Source organism: Apteryx mantelli, chromosome 1, assembly GCF_036417845.1.
Source record: "Apteryx mantelli isolate bAptMan1 chromosome 1, bAptMan1.hap1, whole genome shotgun sequence".
NCBI lineage: Eukaryota > Metazoa > Chordata > Aves > Apterygiformes > Apterygidae > Apteryx > Apteryx mantelli.
In genome coordinates, this window is record NC_089978.1 from 159,491,876 (window position 1) to 159,510,949 (window position 19,074).

The following is a 19,074-nucleotide window of genomic DNA, read 5'->3' on the forward strand; positions in this document are numbered from 1 at the left end:
TGTTTGATGGTTTCCAATTTGCCCTTCATATCATTAGTGCCCACAGGGAAGAGCAGCAGAGGGTAATAGTCTGACACATGGACAAGCCTTGGCAGTCTTTCCATGACATTTGGTATTTGAGCCCCTGGCAGGCAATAAACCTCTCTAGATGAGAGATAAGGGCAGCAGATATGTGCCTCCATCCCCTGCAGTGGGGAGTCACCCGCAACAATCACTCACCACTTCTGGGTGTTCCTGCAAGGCACAGGGTCTGTTGTCCCAGTTGCTTCCCTTGAAGCCATGCCCAGGTCCTCCTCATCCTGAAGGGCACTAAACCTGTTCCTTAATTGCAAGTCTTCAGAAGGAGTAGGAGCCTTTCTCCTCCTACAAGAAGTGACCAGTTTCCAGCCTTCTTTTACAGTGTTATGTACCATTTCACACAGCACAGAGCCCTCCAGCAACTCCACTGCTGTGGGGGGTTGTGACTCCTGGAGCTGTATGGTCTCTGAGAATACCCTGTCTATCTCCTGCTCATCCTCTCGGATGCTACGCAGCCTTCTGACTTCCTCTCGTAACTCCTTTACCTGGTGACACAACTCGTCAACAGCAGCACACCTCCTGCAGGAGAGCTGACTGTCAGCCCAGGCCTCATGGAGAGGCCCCAAGCACTCCCTGCAGCCTGAGACCTGCAGAGCTGCATCAGCTGACAGAGGGTCTGTCTGGGTCCAAGCCTCTGACACAGCCAATGCAGCACCTCCAACAGCCACTGGGGAATATGCTCCGTGGCATGTCATGACCATACCTGAGGAAGCGTACACTGCTGGGATTGGAAACGAAGGTGCCTTCTTGCGCCCTTCTGCGCTAACTGCTGTGCAAACTGCTGCGCAAACTGCTGCATCTGTTCGCTGCCTCCATTAGCTGCACTCCAAATTAACAAGTGATCCTTTATTTGGAGTTTTGCTTCGTCTTAAAAGTTTCAATAGTCTATCCCCTCTTTGAAACTAACAGCTTTTAAGTAGGATAGTCAGTTTACATTGTTTTGGTTTTGCTGTAAAAGTGGTAACTGCCATGTTCTAGCAATTACCCAATAAAATAGAATGCCGGTAGTATGCTGCTTAAGTAAGGTTAGGCACATTTTTACTGTTTTTACCGACACTGTTTTTATAACACACTGTACAGAAAAATCCCAGATACACAAGGTTTTGAGGGCTGTTGTAAAAACAATGCAATTGTTTGAGATGCAAACTACATGCTTTATGTTTCAGGATTTTCTACTGTTCTCAGAATTTTCTCACTAATGATTTATTTTACTCATTATATACGAAGTCCAAATACAAAATATAAAAAAAAATCTTCCTAACAATATTTTAATTTTCAGTCTTCTCATTAACCTCAACAATTTGAAAAATTTTACTTGCCAAGTTCATACTGTTAGTATATTATCATGCTTTGTTTGCTTGCTTTTTTGGGGGGGTATCGTGATCCCACATTTTAGCACTGATTTGCAAGTGAAGCCTGTCAGTAAATTTATGCTACATCTTTTGGCTATTACTGCTGTAGCTGAACTAAATGCTATGAATCTACCTTCAAACTCTTTGCTTAAACATAAAAAGGAATTGCAATGAATCTGAGCTACATATGCATTCATTTGCACATAAAATTTAAGCAAAAGAACTAACATTTTAACCCATTTTTTCAATTATTTTAACTAGAATGCAAAATATAACTTTAAAAAAAATCCCAGTCAAACTTGACTCTACCTGTACATGTATTTGTTGAAATGTCTCATTTTCTGGTAGTCTGAAGTACTGAAAATTTGAAGTAATTTTATATTCTACATGTTTCAGCATAATACATAATGCTTAGCATGAAATACAATCTCACTCTTAAAAAATTACAAGTGCTTGCATTTTTAAATGCTTGAATGTTCATTGCTTCAATGCCTGAAGCCATTCATGCATTAAATATTACAAATTATTATCTTTGAAAGTTAAGGAAAAATAAATACTTTTTACATAAGGATTTACAAACATTAATGGCCAAGTGTTTTTTTTTTTTTAAAATGGAAACAGAACAGACAAAAGCTTTTATCACATTTTAGTTAATTTCAAAGCAAACCAAGTATTTTACAATACATACACACATTTTGTACATCTTCTGATTATAAAAATTAATGCATTTTTTTGAATACTGCTAATACAATGAACTGAAGATACACCACCAAACATTTCTCCTTGAAAACATTCAGTATCCTCCCCCACATAAAAACTTACTGTTATGATGTTTCAACAAAATTTAAAAACACCAAAGTTCGATATGTGAATATAAATATTTTTTTCTGAAGAGAAACATTGCTCCCATACATTGCTACATTAAAACAGTATGTTATCCATTCATATGGAGAGGCACTTTTGTTTTTTTGTTTTGTTTTAATTTATAATGCTTGTAAAATACTATATCTTGATCACTCATTTGATTCCAACCCTCTCTTTGTAATCAAGTCAAGAGATAACACCATTGTATTCTTCGGAATATAATACACCAGATAAGATACAAAGTATTTTTAAAATAAACATCAATTGTTCTGTTACTATGTATTTTTTTATTAGGATACATTTCTCCCAAATTCCATTTAGACACTACCAATAGGGGGATGAATTGCCACTGTGCTTAGAAGAATGTCAACATCATTAAACATAGCCTTATCTAAATTACAAGTTACATAATTCTCTCTTAATTTTCCCATAGGGCTGAAAAAAAAGCAGCAACAACAGAAATTTGCAAAATGTTTTGGAATGCAAGATCAAGGACCTGTTAGATGATCCCAAACAACTTTGCCTTCCAACATTATTATATCTAGTTGGCAACACCCACTGCAATAAATGCAGCTACATTTCTTTTGGTAACTCTTTTTATAAAAAAGGATAACATGCCCATAAACTAATGTCTGTCAAGTAAGATCAATTGAAAACCAGCAATGTACAGGTTTTCTCCAATTTCTTTGTTCTACTTCCTGTCACAGCTCCAGCAGCTTGTATGTCAAAGAGTACTGCAGATATTATAACTGCAGATACATTTTTTTTTCTTCACATCAACTTAGTTAAATGTCAAAAAAGACACTTATGAGAGAGAGATTTTAAATGCTTATCACATCTTGAGGTAGACTGATCTCCAAAATAAAGCTCTTCTACACTTTGATTCGTTCATGACCAACTTCCTTTTGGATCCTTCTCCTTGGAAAAATCTTTCGTTTAAGAGCAATTAGCTGAGGAGAAGAAAAAAAACATTACATTTAGTTCTTTGCTGAGCCAGAGATGCACAGTTGTTCTGGCTTTGCTCCTAGAAACTCAATTACCATAGATGGTACAGATTTTATAAAGTCAATACTGTCCTTTTTTTTTTTTTCCCCACTGCGCAGGAAGAAAGAGCTATTCCTTAAATTCATCAATTAGGCATATACATTTCCACTGGACTTGTCAATAACCAGAGTAAGAGCAGAAAGTGAAGAATACAGTATGCCTATATTCTGATTATTTAAGAACTTGGGTAAATAATATAATACCAGGCTACATTCAGTTACTAAAACAGCAACACAAAGCTGGCATCTTAAAACAATATATACAAACCTAGCTGTCCTACTGAATTGCTGACTATCCCCTTCCTAAACCAAGTTACTAATGCAGAAGGAGTTTTCAATACATACAGAAGCTGAAAATCAAGGGAAAGATTCATGCACAAGTTATAGGTGAAACAACAACAAAAAAAAGTTTAACAGCCAACCTTTCAAGAATTACACCCTCTTCATCAGACCACGGAAAGGGTTACTTAAGGCCCCAACCTGCAAAGAATTACCCATATGATTTGTTCCATTGACTGCCTCTAAGTTTAGTAGGATAATCATGTTCAAGAAAACCATTTTATCCTGGCAAAATTGGAGGTATTTTCTTTGAGCCCAATTCAGAATCTATCAAATTCAAAAGCAGTCCTTGCAGTTACTTTGTATGGGATTTAGATCAGGTCCCTAAATATCTTTCTTAAGATATTTCTCAGCAAGACTAGACTATCAGTATTACTGGAATTTTCTTCCTGTTAACTTACTTTACACTTTTACCAATGTGTGTTAATAGACCAAGATTTTCTACAGCAATTAGTGATTTTGAACACCCAATTTAGCACACTAAAGATAGACTTGACAGTTAGAAAGCAACTGAAAAGGTAGCACCACTCGCATCCCCCTGCTTCCCAGAATGAGACCCTGTTTTCAACAAAATTCAACTTGGAAACTCAGAAATTGAAGCAACCTAATCAGTAGTCATATATCATCTTTCCTTCCTTTATGAAGAAAAAAACCCCATGGCTATTCTTCAAAACCTATTAAAATACATTCCATTTTATGCGATCCTAAAGATACAGCAAAATATTATATGTTGTAGATTTGGTAAGAAGATATAATTTTTACCTGCTCAGCAAAAAATGAGATGACTGTAAATACAATAAGTGTTACTAGAACACAATGGGTCCAGAATTTGAGCTTGTCTCTATATGCCCTCCTGCACAAACAGAGATGGAAACAGAAAGACAATTTCATATATTATACATGCAAAGGTATAAACTTTAAACTAAAGAGTCTCCATGAAATAGAATGAAGAAAACAGATTTTAATAGTTTATCTATAGTTAACTTCTGATATGAAAAGCAAAATGCTTATTTGAAGTATATAGACTGTTTCGTACATTTCAAAACTCTTCTTTAGTCTCAACGTACCTTGAAACTACTCTGATAGCCTTCTGGAGCCATGCTAGGATGTCTGCATTGGCTCTCAAACCACAATTTAACACTGTGCAACAATAAAGCTGGAAAACTCAACTGAAGCTAAAAAATGAATTTCCACTAACATTTCAGCATGCTGTAATCTATCCTGGTAGAAATCTGCTTTGACCACAAGAAAGTCAAAATACAGTTTTTCTTCTGAAGTTAAAACAGAACAAATTCTTGGCAGATGTCCTCAAAAGGGAGCCAACAACCCGCATACACCTCCTCCCTCCAGCACAAGTTTCTACAGCTAACTGCTAAACACCAGTCGATTTATCTCCCATTCCTCCTGCCACCACTACAATATGGCTTGTACCACTATAGTTCATGCCCATTCCTGCCACCTACAATATTTCCTTCTAAGCTTCCCCTAATATTTTCCCTTTCTTGACAAACAGCTGTTTCTCATAATTTGCTGGTCAGCAATAAAATTACCATACTACTCTTCTTGTCTCATTTTTATCACTATACCTGCCAGCCTTTCACTTGTGTTCTCAAATCACCTTCCCCAATTTCTGAACTTAAAATATTATTTATAATATGGTGATCACAAGGTAGAAGCACAATAATTTCACACATTAAAGATGTAAAAGGAAAAAAGGCATTTTCCATGCTAATTATCCAGCTGATTACATTGCTGTCTCAGAGCTTAAAAATATCACTTAGTGATGAACTGTAGCAGAATCTATATTGCCTCTGTACAAAAAACATTCAAAAATATTTTCTTTTTGATTTAAAGATAAGGCAAGAAGTACTGAATTCATTAAAAAGAATTTTTTTGAAATAGGTTGGGGCCAATCAATGAAATTTTAATGACCTTAAGAGCAACAGAAAAAAACAGATCTTGCAAACCTCAAATTTTAGCCCATTCAAATCTTTTTAAGTTGTCTTCACCTTTAACTTCTTTATGACAACACTGGGAGAAATAGGATTTGTACCAATATAGTCTGTATTTATATATAACTTGAAGACTTTTGAAGAGAATTTGCATAACATACCATTCCTGGAGCTCGTGCATATGAAGGAAACGATTCCGATACTCTCTTGGAAGTTCAAATTGGGAAGGTATGGGAAACATTGATTCATAAAAATCCCTAAGCACTGCTTTCACTGTCTGCGCATCCTTATGATTGTGATCAATATTGTCATTCAGGCAAACAAATTTTCTAGAAAATAAGAAGTCTTTGTTAGAATATTTAATAATATGGCAAAGCTATTGGCAAACAAAGTACACAAGTGGTATCCTTTCAAACAGATTGATATGTTTGACATAGGTAACAGGTTTCCTTATATTTGCATTATTTTTTAAATTAGTTGGATTTTAATTCTGAGTCAAAACCTCTGTGGAATCTAAGGACAAGCCACACTTGTGTCTCTTCTATTTATGTATTTAATGCTGCCATCTACTGGCTGCCAGTCTGCATCCTCCCAGCGCCCACCACTGGATACCGACTGCAGAGCATGCAGCCAGCATTATGATCTGGGTAAAGTGGCATTTTTTGTTTAAGTTTTAAATAAGTTAACATGAGTGAGGTATCTTAAGTAACAAAACGAGTTCCACTGTAGCAGGGAGACATAGTAAATTATTAATGCACTGCAGTGCAGCAGTGATCAGTGGTGCAGAGTCTAGTTGGAGGCCTGTAGTTAGCCTCAGGGGTCAGTACTGGGTCCAGTCTTGTTCAACTTCTTCATCAATGACCTGGATGAAGGGACAGAGTGCACCCTCAGCCAGTTTGCTGATGACACAAAACTGGGAGGAGTGGCGGATACACCAGAGGGCTGTGCTGCCATTCAGAGGGGCCTCGACAGGCTGGAGAGTTGTGTGGAGAGGAACCTCATGAAGTTCAACAAAGGCAAGTGCAGGGTCCTGCACCTGGGGAGGAATAACCCCATGCACCAGTACAGGTTGGGGGTTGACCTGCTGGAAAGCATCTCTGCGGAGAAGGACCTGGGAGTGCTGGTGGACACCAAGTTAAGCATGAGGCAGCAATGTGCCCTTGTGGCCAAGAAGGCCAATGGGATCCTGGGGTGCGTTAGGAAGTGTTGCCAGCAGGTCAAGGGAGGTGATCCTCCCCCTCTACTCAGACCTGGTGAGGCCACATCTGGAGTAGCGTGTCCAGTTCTGGGCTCCCCAGTACAAGAGAGACATGGAACTACTGGAGAGAGTCCAGCGTAGGCTACGAAGATGATTAGGGGACTGGAGCATCTCTCATATGAGGAAAGGCTGAGAGAGCTGGGACTCTTCAGCCTGGAGAAGAGAAGACTGAGAGAGGATCTTATCAATGTGTACAAGTTTCTGAAGGGAGGGTGTCGAGAGGATGGGACCAGACTCTTTTCAGTGGTGCCCAGCGACAGGACGCGAGGCAACGGGCACAAACTGAAACACAGACAATTCCATCTGAACATGAGGAAAAACTTTTTCACTGTGAGGGTGACAGAGCACTGGAAGAGGTTGCCCAGAGAGGTGGTGGAGTCTCCTTCTCTGGAGCTATTCAAAACCTGCCTGGATGCAATCCTGTGCAATGTGCTCTAGGTGACCCTGCTTGAGCAGGGGGGTTGGACTAGATGATCTCCAGAGGTCCCTTCCAACCTCAGCGATTCTGTAATGTTTTAAATACTTATGCTGCAACCTTCAGAGAAGCCCAAAATAAAAGCTACAGAAGATTGTACGAGGCAAAACTTGGTCCTGAGACTAAGTTACTGTCAATGCTATATAAACTGGGTGGAACACAACTTGAGTCACTCAGAAATGAGCCTGTATAATCATCATCCATAATAATAATAATAATAATGATAGAATTTATATGGAAATCACTGTGACCACGTAAACACGCTCCCAATAAAGCCTCTTGCACAGCGTTATTTTTCAGAGAACACACAAATAGGTGTTGAAAAGTATTGAAAATGGTTGCAACTAAAGCAGCAGCTAGTGTACTGAACAGCTATGCACCCTTGGCCACTCTGAGCTGGTGTCTGACAGCAAAAATGCCCTTTCCTACATACAGGGAAGGTATGTGCTTTATTTATATTGCGAGATACAAGAGCCTTACTTTTTCCCCCAAGGGAGAAATCATAGCTGGTGACATATACCTTGGAATTGCTAACCTTTTTAAAGAAACGTGTTCTGGTCAGCTGCTGTATTCTGAATTGTATGCTGTGCCATTTCAAAGAGCAGAGAAAAGTTCAGATTTCCTACACAAAGACAGAAATAAGCAGAACTCTCCAGAGCAAGCAAATCTGCCTACACAGGGCATTACACTTTGCCTTCAGTCTGAAGAGAATCTGGCATAATGGGTACACCATACCCTAGACAATTATGTGCAGGGCACAAATAATCACTTGAATTGCCACATCTGAGAAAAACAAAATACACCTTTTCCTCTTCAAAAACTAGCAGACTGTGTCTACGCTATCAAGTAATACCATGCACTGCAAAGCAGCTGATTCCGAGGACTGGATGGATGTCTACACTATAAGCATTCGGGGAGTTTACCCTGGACTAGCCGCCCCGCCCTGGTCCCTTAGATTGGGAGCCTCCTCTGAAAGAAATGCAATTTACAGGCTCCAAGGCTATTTCACATTGCAAATCAAAGCACAGTAAGTGGGGGTGGTCCAGATACTCATTTCAAAAGCACAATACAGATACCAAGTCGCATGCTAATGTAGAGACACCAGTACGCACAGTATGCTATATAGGAATGCACCCCCCCAAGCAATTGACTCAACCTCACGTCCTGAATCAGCCAGCAATCTGGGGCTAAAACATACAGTACAATTGTTCCTGAAGAGCAAAACCAAAGGGACATGTAGATGGAGTCTCAGGCTGAGTCTAGAAGAGCACATGGGTGCCTAATACAAAAATGAAGCAAGTCTACATTCAAGACAGAGACCAGCTAACTCTCCTCATCTTGCCTGCTGAGGTTCCTGAGAAAACGGTCTACACATCATGCTCAAAGGCATCTTCATCTAACGATACAACTACTCCGCAAAACAGGCAACCCCTTTTAAAGTCCTGACAAAGCCTCAGCCTATTAAGTATTCTCTGAGATCTGGGTATCTGAACCTTTTGCCACTGCAGTGTAGAGGGATACAGCACCTAACTTCCATTTATGGATCTCTCTCTCACGAAAGATTACTATAAGTTTTTTAAATTCCTTTTGCCATGTTGTAACAGAGCATGAAAGCATAATGCATTTAAAAAACTGATTTTGTAACAAAATAATCCACCTCCAAATTTTATTTTAAATTTTTATATATAAAGTAGATCAAAATGCTCTTTCCTGTAAAATAAAATAAACTCCAATATAAAATGTATGCCCTCTGGAATGCAAGAAATGAAAACCTCAACAATAGCTGAAATTTCTCTGCAAGCTTTCAAAGGTTTGAAAGCTATAAAGAAGGTAACAAATTAATTAAATAACCCCTAGGGTTAGCAGTCGCTTAACTTCACTTAAATAGAAAAAAATTAATAGCATTTTTGGTTAAAATTGGTCTTGCACTATAACATGAAACAAATGAATACACTGCAACAAATGATTTTTTTTTCTTCAATACACAAATATTTGAAACAGTTCAAGCAGAAAATTAAAGCAACATCAAAACTTTATAAAAATCAAGAAATAGCATACCTGGGATTTTTTCGTATGTCATCTAGCTGACCAACTACATGAGAAACATTTGTGCGGATCATTTTGAAGGCAATTTCCTCTTCTCCCATGATTTCAAACCTTATTGTTAAAATGTTTATACATTAATATCACAACCTAAGTCAGATTCAATAAATATTTAATTTACCTTCTTCCTTAGGTATCTGACTATCCAACTTTCATTATTATTTCTCATTTGATTTCTATCACTATACTTACTTTTTCCAGCTAATGCTCTCACACAGAGCCACATTTATTAGTAGCCTACCATAAACTGAAGAACTGAATTCTAATACACACATAAATTAAGTTTCAGCATAAGAGTGATAATGAATCTTATCTACAAAGTAGACATACCCCTACTGCAGTATTTACAATTTCTACAATTTACAACTGTAACTTAAAATTACACTTCAGATATAAAAAAAGTGTTCTTACTTTCCAGTCACCAATGCAAGAATATCTTAAAATAAAATTAGTTATAGAACAACACACAAAACTACAATCTAAATTCCAAATACAAACCCTCCTCACGCATCAACTTAATAACTTACAGACAAAACAAGTATACGAAATGCAGAAGTATCATGCAATCTCTGAAGGATATCTTCAGTTTGAAAGAGTTTGAAAGAGTTGGACCCCCTTACAAGTGGTGCCACACTTAATTTTTCCATGTTGTGCATACACCTATGATACCTTTCTTATCTTGATAAAAGAAAATCCAAAGCCTGTTCCTTGAAGCCTCACCTGAGAATGCACTGCTTTTATAAAGCTCACAAAGTTTAAACAATTATTTAATACTAAAGATGAACAGAATGAAAGAGCAGTATAGCTCTTAAACTGATTTACAGTAATGTATACATGACTAAGCACACCAAATCCTTCTCCCCTGCCCTCCAATATCTGTCAATCTCATTTGTTGTGTCAGCATTTAAGTTCTAGCATAAACTCTCCTGGGAAGGGAGTTATTTATAAAGCATACAGCACAGCTTGACCTATCATGAATGAACATATAATAACGTCCAAATGCTGCCATAAGCAGCATCTGTGACCTTCTTTCACTCTACAGCCTTACTGGCCTGTGCAGCCACTCATGGTGCAGCTGAATGCTTCAGAGACTCCCCAGCTCTTTCTGCTGTCCACCACTGCTGGTGAGGCAATGGAGAGAGGACAAGGTTCCAAGCTCTGCACCAGCAAGCAGCCTCAGTCAGATGCAACTGGTTGCCAGTTTCAGACATCAGAGATCTGAGAGAACCCTAACCTCAGACAGATCCACCAAAATACAATTATTCAAGCAAACTCAAGGTCATGGTTTGGCCAGCCATTTCCAAAAGGGGATTCAAACCCCCTCCTTACCTGCCTCCCTCCCCACCTGTTACTCCTTCTCCTTGCAGAAAATCTATAAGGCTGTTTGGGCTGCAGTACTTTCTTTTCTTTTTTAAGCTTCAGTAGAAAAAAGGAGGATGAAACAGATTCACAACTTCTAAATACAGGAATGTCTCCTTCCACCTTTTTATACTACTCTTTTCATACTGCTCTTCCTTATTTTGCACAGTCAATTTATAAAGCTGTCTAAAGCTACTCTGGCTTTTACTGTTATACAACAGAGTTAGGCTCTGGCCCAAGAAGGTACATGCAACCTTTAGTCTACTAAATGCAACATGCAACAGTTTAGTCTACTAAATAGCAAATTATAAAAATAAAAACAAAACATCATTCTGCATAACAAATCATACAGAAACAGTTTTCAGTATTTTTACTTTGATTTCTTTCTTTTCAGCTCCTCTAGTAATACATGCTAGCTTGATTTATTTTAACACATTCAATACAACCATCAGTCATGTATGCATGCATGTGTCTTCTTGCTGCTCTACAAAAGCTAGCATTGCTTTTCACAGGAGCATCATAACCTACCTATATTTGTTTTTGTCCTTGTATGCCTTACGAATTCTGTCAGTCACAGGTCTGCAATTAGTAACTAGGTTTTTAGTCACTGGAGGCTGGAAGAAAACATATTTCTTGCATTATACTTTACTCAAAGATTATAGAGTCTGTTGTAAAGGTGCACTTTGTAGGAAACATATTGTAGCTGTAAAGAACTGCATACACTTTGCTCTCCTGGAATGAAAAACAATATTGTTTCTTGATCACCTGTTGAGAACAAAAAATACTGCTGTATAACATCAGATATCTTATGCATATTATAAGAAAAATACTGAATGTTTTTGGCAAGAACATTGCAACTTCACATTTCATCCTCCATACAAAATTCACAAGTTGTAGCTGGTTTGACAGCCGTCTTTGGCATTCCTCTGATGGAGGTTGCTCAATGTTAACCAGTAACCCTGGCCAGGCAAGCTCTACAGAACAGCTGATATGTATTAGTCTATCATGAACTATGCTAAAACACTTCTGGGAAATCAAATCCCTGTTCTCACGGGATATTTCTACAGTACCAGACTCATTGCTAGAAATTTAGCTGCTGCAGACAACAGAAGCAAAAATAAATTAGGCCTCTGTGCTAAACAAAAACACTATTAAGTTGCTATTTAAATTGACTTAAAAGAATAATGTTAGTACATTAGGCATTACTGCTTAGATTAGTAATATTCTACTGCCTCTCCAAAAAGATTGAAGTAATTTGACATTGTTTCCAACCACAGAGACGTAAAACATGCTTATGGCAACCATCCTTTATTTTTACTCTTCAGAGTTTTCACTTCATAGATGCATATACGGCCTGACTCGCTGAGGATTTTGCAGACTGAAATAAGATAGTCCCAAAGAGGCAAGATACATAAAATAAAGCAAGGCTATACTGGATGCAATGTCCTCAGAATATGCAGAATTCTCAAATCTGCACTTTCATTTCTTCAAACCAGGCAGACAGAATGGTTTTATAGAGAACTTTGCTAGAATTCAGACTTTAGGAAAAATATTCTTAAAACCTTGTAACTTAAACTGGTAAGTATAGAAGACAAGATGGAAAACAAAAACAAAGTCAATAGTCAGCTGTTTGTATACCTGTATCTACACATGGTGTAGATCTCTGTACTTTGGTTGGTATACATTGGGAATAAATGATGGTTGTCTACCACCCAACAGTACACGACCTGTATTCTGCAGAATTATGTTTGCTTTAATTTAAACCCATAAAACATCAGGTCTTCAATTCAGCAGAGTATATGCATACATTTTTTTAAATGCATAGATTGATTCAGGAATTAAAGTCTCATTGTAAAGGTATTTCAGTTATTGGTGTCAGATCTGAAGATTCTAGGTGCCTAAACGCCCACTAATTTCAATGAGAATTTAACCACCAAAATACAAATTAAGACCTTAAATACTTTTGGAATATCTACTGTTAAGATTTAAATCTTCAGAAGTTAGGAGGAGTTACTCAGAAGCCTTCAAATTAGGAAGGATAGCTCTGAAGACATTCCCCTAGTTGTTTGTTTTAAATACATGGGATACATTTCAGGTAAAGACTTTTTGAAAAGTCTAGTCAGAGAGGTATCAGGAAAGAGACTCATGGTGCGCATTGTCATTTTGGTTCACAATAGTGAATTAGTTTTCTTAAAAAGGTTGACTGTTTAAATCCCATATATAACAATATTCGGTAGCTCAGCTTTTTCCTGTTTTGAAGAAAATTTTATTGGCTTTAAAAATTAGGAAGCAGCTTATATAAGTTTTATATTTAAAACACTATTATTTCATGTGCACACAGATAGCAATTTTTGTGAACGCTTTTCTTCTAGAAATCATAACACCCTTTCAAGTGGAGTAAATACGTGCTCAGCAAAGAAACCAAACATCTTTTAGGACCAGCATTTCTTACCAGATTGGGATCATAATATGCTTCCTGAGTTGGTGGAATGACATCAATCCGAGTGATGTTGGCAGGAAGAGTCTTAGAGCAATTTATGAGCATTTGCTCTAGACCTGTCAAATCCTATCAGAAGGGTAAAAAGAAAAAAAAAGTAATCCTGTTTTCTCACTGACATAGTTCTAAAATTTCATAAACTTCTTCCTGTATTCAGGGTGCTCAGATATATTTAAAACATTATCTACAAAATGAATTCCCACATTACTGTATGAAAGCAGACTTATCAGTTCAGTAGACCACAATTCAACAAATACCGAAGTCAACGGGCCTCCCCATATGCTTAAAGTGAAGCAAATCCTCAGCGCATAGTTGAATTGGGACCAGCTAAAGCATGATCTAAATAGAGGAAATGCCATTTTTATTTAAAAGTGAACACAGCTTTACTGATGATGCCAAGACAGTAAAGAAGTCCAAAACCAGAAATGGAATATTAAAATCTATAACAAAAAAAGAGTATTAGAAAAGACAGAAAGAATGGTTTTCTGATTAAGGTACAGGCCAGGAACACACTACTAAAGCATAGCTGTGTTCTAGCTATGCCAATGATTTGGTGCAACAAAAAATTATTTCACTGGTTTGTGCCCTGCTTCCTCTCTGTAAAGTAGAAATAGTACACAGTTTTCTCTACCAACTGTCTCTTTAAGAGCCTAAGTCCTACAACAGCCATCTCTTTGCTCATCAAGCTCCCAGAAAAACATAAATTTGAATCTTTGGATGTAGTCATAGTATTTACTAGCACAGTTACTTCCTTTCTACCCTTTGCCTCACTTCTTTATCTAGCCCGTAGGTTCCTCAGGGCAAGCACTGTTTTTACTATGCACGAAGATCCGCACCCTTGTCAGAGGCTTTTACTACTGTTTATGTTAAAGTAAGGATCTTTTCTAGTAAATGCAAACTAACAGCTTTCTTGAACTCAGAAGCCAATGACCTGTTTTTCTGATGATGCTAAAACTCTTGACTTAATTGTTGACTCAATACAACAAACAAAAAAAGCAGAACATATTAATATCATATTCTCAAGTTAAAATTTAAGAATAGACAGATGCCAAAGCAGGGAAGAATAAGGATTTGATTCCTTTTATGATAACTATTTAGGATTTTACAACTGAAGTAACCCTAAAAATCATTGCTAAAGAAAGAATACCTGCAAACTTAAGGGTAGTTCATGGATTCTTGTGGCCAATGTGCGAATCTCTCTGTCAGACAATATGCCTGACTGGTCTGTATCAACCTCATCAAAGATTTGGGAAATATTCAGCAGCTGGACTGCACTCATTAAATAGTAGAAATACGAAAAAGCAAATTGCATATCCTCTGAGTGTCGCACTTTGTGAAATGATGTTTTGTCAAATTCCTCAGGAAACCTATAGAGACCAAAAAAAAGTTAATTTAGTATTTCAGTTTGTTAAAGTAAAACATTCCTTACCTAAGAATGAATTCTCATATAAAATTTTAGAAGGTCCTCAAAAGTTTCCTTATTTTAGCACAACTATTATGCTGTGAGAAATTCTTCATTTCCCTTTTCAAAATATAATTTAAATGAGTAGCCATCAACACATTGGAAATAGCTATAACAAAGCAATAACAGAAAGATGGAATTACATCACCTACAGTTTTACATTATTTCAAACAAAGGCATACTCACATATCCTGTAGCTCTTGCATAACAGTGCGGTCGATCATGTGAGGCATATGAGCAGGGACTTTCCGAGATGTAAATCCAAATTTGCCATTTAAAAGCTTATTTACGTATCGAAGGGAATCAGCAAATGTATCTTTCAGCTGCCTTCCAAAGTGTTTACCATCAGTAAAGTAGGACATCTGTTTGAGTAATGATTCTTCTTCCTAAGCAGCAGGACAGGTATACATCAAGGTTACATTATCAAAAAGATCAAAAGGATTAAACACATAGGCAAACTGACATTTCAGCTAGGTGCCAGCTCTTTCCAGTAGTCGAATATTTTTAAGAAATGTCTTTAATATTTTTCTTCAAATTCCTTAGTTCTCTCTTTAAAAAGAGAAAAAGGTAACTTTTCCCCCTCAAAACTGTTATGCTCTGATCTATAAAAATCTTTCTTAATGTTTTTCCTCAGAAACCACACACGCACACACTAAAGCCACTTTAGTTATCATATATATATTTGTAGTATTGACCTTCTTTGCTGATTATTCATCCATATTAGATGAACTGAAATCCCACGAATATGAAAGATTCCTCATGCAAAAATCCAATCCCAGATGAATAGAAAGAGGTGATCTTTGTAAAATGTAGCACCTTTGCTATTTGAAGGAGTGAAGAACAGTTGTTACCAACAGAATCAGTCTCTATCTTTTCTTCTAGAGACTTTCAAAACTGCCAAAATGCTTTGGCTGGAAGCAGAGGGAGCTTCTTGCATGTTTTCTTGACATGGTCTGGATATTCAGTTTTGTTGACGGACTTTCAATCTAGCTTTTAGGCACCAAATACTCCCCATTATACATATGAATATTTTTAAGGTGTTTTTTGTAATAGAGTGGATCCAATTTTGTATAAAGGAAATTGAAACAAAATTTAAGCTTTCTGTTGCAGTGCTATGCATCTGAATGATATTTGAGGATTTGGCATGGTGTATTTGCCATTTGAGGATTTTGGCACTATACCAACAGACACTGAATAAAGAGTCAATCTGACTAAAAATCTAGTAGATAGGGAAAAGAAATGGCTATTCAGCTTTCACCACCTAGCTAAGAGATGCCCAGACCATCAAATTAAATTTTATAAGAAAACTCAAAAAGAGTTTTCAAAAATCTCAGTATTTGCCACAAAGGCAAGACACATTTCAAATTAAAACAAACAAAAAATATATTAACAGGATTTCATTAAATGATGCAAAAAATATGCAACTATTCCATTTAAGCAGTGAAGTTAAGATACTCACATCAAGAAGGTCTTGAAAATACTTCTTTTTCTCCCATGGCAAAAAGCCTTGGTCACTTCCAGCATAATACTGTAATTTTCTTCCCAATAACCCCTCCCTTATATTTGTATCCATCTGCACATGTCCTTTTCCTCCTTCCATTCCCTCTGTGTTTTCTCCAGTCTCTACAGTCTCAATATTTTTTGATTTCTGGGTTCCCTTTAATATGAGGGCATTCAATACTTTTTCTTGAGATTCATTTTTATTTCCCATGCTCTGGGCTGGAAGTGTGGATTTAGGGCTTATTTTAGAAACAAGTTGGTTTGTGCTCATTGTCACAACAATTCCCTTTGTTCCCGTCAGCCTTGAAGAAACTATTTCATTTGCTTTTATTGTTGTTTCTATTTTGCCATTGTTTAAATCTTTATAAGGCTTATGCGTACTGGTACGGTTCTTCTGATCTTCTGAACTATAACCCACACCCTTCTTTTCCAGGCCTACAATCCTCTTTACTGTAGTTAAGAACTGAAAAGGTCTCAGGAGAGCAGCCTTGGATAGATTAAATCCTTTCTGAGTGATATCTCCATTTACTAGTTTTAAATTCAGGTTCTGCAGAGCTAGCTGAACATCTTCAGGCAGGAGAGACACATTCACTGATGGCATTATCACCTCTTCGTGGAGACTCTCTATCGTGCCGTTCAGACGTTTCCTGATTCTTGGAAAGCGTTTTTCTTCAGGAATATCCTCAAATATCATTTCAGCTTCTGGTATTGAAGTTGGAGTTCTATCAACAGCATTGGATTTTTGCGTGGAGGTTGTGTTCAGTTTTGGTTCCTCTCTAGTATCAGCTTCAATAGCTACCTGCATTTTAAACTCTTCATCATTTTTATTTAGAAACGTAAGATTAAAATAGATCACAGTTGCATTCATGCCACTATGCATTATGAGGTGGATAGTCTTCCATTTGTTAGCTACTGAAGCATGTCGGATAACTGGATTATCACTATAGGAACCCTCAATTCCTTTCTTGGCTATTTCGCTAAAGCTGAAATAGGGTAGGCATTCACCTTTTGGAATAACATAGTAAGTCTGATTGAGCTGAAGTGTCACCTTGTACATCTCTTCAAAGTGATCTGGAAAATACCAAACAAATTTCTGTCAGTTTGAAGTCTGATGCTTTTCTTTCAGTGTTTTTTTTTTTTTTTTTAAACTGTCATGTGCCCAGCAAGATTCACCATGAGACAGCTTTATAAAATGCTTAAGGTGACTTCTAGTTATTCTTGCTCACCTATCTTTAATAATGAATTATTAGAACATACTCACATTTATAAACCTGCCAGCCATTCCAGTGACAATTCTAAAAGCCACTATAGTTGATCAGACTTTCAGTCTCTATCTGCAGAGACTATGTGGCCCACTATCATGCTTCTCTTACCTAAAATTAAGTACAGGTCAGAAGTAACACACTCGTATGAATTTTTGCCACATTTTAGTAGATTCATGTCACAAAAGTGGGACTACACTACAGTAACGCATCTTGATTTGAGACCTTCAGAATTATTAAGGTTGAAAAACTTCTCCTTACCACAGCAGAAGACAGATTACCTGTCAGCTCTCACGTGAACAAAACCTCACTGTCAGTAACACGGCTGTCAGTAACACACTTCTTCCTCAGCTCAGACACAGGGAAGCTTTTACTCTTCCAAATAAGCTGAATTCTCCCATATCTGTTCCTTTGTCTATGCCAGACCCCACTCTCAATCACTTCAGTCACTGCTGCTAGCCTTTCATTTCAAACTTTACCTTCTTGCTGACATCTGTGCTCTAATTTTTCCGTGATTTCTTTGTCCTACCTGCAGCCCTCCCACACTGCACTTTGCATCTTGCTCCTCACTTTCCATGCTTTCTCTACTATTATACATGTAAATCTGTATCCTCCCATCTCCAAATAGCATGTATTTTAGTATTAAAAGACTTCCCAATGCATTCTATCACAGAGAAACGTGTTTAATGATTTTCACTTTTTAAATGCATTGAGATTCAAAGGTCCATCCTGAACCCAGCTGGTCCATTGGGTAAGTGCAATTAATGGATGAAAGCCTCTGTAGCCAGCGGCACGCAAGGAAAAGACATTTTCAGCTAACACTACTTGGCAGAACTCACAGGTGACTGAAAGCAGCCTCTGTCAGCAGTCCAGAGCAAGGCTTGAACTTGTATCTCCAGCTCTCATTTCTTAACTATTATGAGCATCACCAATCAAATTAGTTGTTCTTATCTGGGCAAAGACTGTTTGCATATCTGAAATGCAATTCCCTTACTTAAAATGTAAACCTCTTGGGGCAAGGAATTCAATGCCTGCTACTCTGTACATTATCAAGCACCCTGTCCATGCTTGGTCAATAACTGCTTCAGCAAACAAAGCAGCATAAAATATTCATTTAGGTTTGGATTGATAAATATAGGAAGTCTTGCTGATTTTTTTTCTCCAGCTCTTCTCCTACAACTCTGCAGCGCATCTGAGCACAATCAGAGAATAATAATAAACCAGAAAAGGTAAGGCAGTTCAAGAGAATCCTTACAGAAAGTTTATCGGTGATGTATTTTACATACCTTGCCCACAGTCACCAGCATCAAACCCGCAGGAGAGAACATTGCAGGCCTGATCACAGAATTTGTCTGCTAGCCAGGAATTAGCGCAGCCTTGGTTACAGTAAGAAACGCCACTTATTCCTGCACCAAACTGCCACGGTAGTCCATTCCCTATACCTCCAACTGCACCACCTCCAGCAACGTAGCGACTGCCTCCACTGTTACCTAGAGTGACAGGAAAAAAAAAAAAAAAAAAAGAAAGAAA

The 19,074-nt window shown here is 37.5% G+C and overlaps 1 protein-coding gene across 5 annotated transcripts in view; it reads right to left on the reverse strand.

The window, feature by feature from the left end:
• Positions 1-1,113: 1,113 nt before the first annotated feature.
• Positions 1,114-19,074, reverse strand: part of GNPTAB (N-acetylglucosamine-1-phosphate transferase subunits alpha and beta) — a 45,861-nt gene continuing 27,900 nt past the window's right edge. For 4 of the 5 annotated variants that reach the window (XM_067308336.1, XM_067308330.1, XM_067308316.1 and 1 more), the window contains 10 exons: positions 18,831-19,034; positions 16,242-17,353; positions 14,969-15,168; positions 14,468-14,687; positions 13,276-13,389; positions 11,352-11,437; positions 9,420-9,518; positions 5,790-5,957; positions 4,439-4,529; positions 1,114-3,244 (listed from right to left, as the gene is read on the reverse strand). In XM_067308336.1, the coding sequence (XP_067164437.1) occupies positions 3,167-3,244; positions 4,439-4,529; positions 5,790-5,957; positions 9,420-9,518; positions 11,352-11,437; positions 13,276-13,389; positions 14,468-14,687; positions 14,969-15,168; positions 16,242-17,353; positions 18,831-19,034 (2,372 nt within the window). In that variant the 3' untranslated portion in view covers positions 1,114-3,166. Of the gene's footprint in view, positions 3,245-3,759; positions 3,818-4,438; positions 4,530-5,789; positions 5,958-9,419; positions 9,519-11,351; positions 11,438-13,275; positions 13,390-14,467; positions 14,688-14,968; positions 15,169-16,241; positions 17,354-18,830; positions 19,035-19,074 lie in introns of all 5 variants that reach the window. The other variant, XM_067308322.1, reaches the window with a different exon arrangement.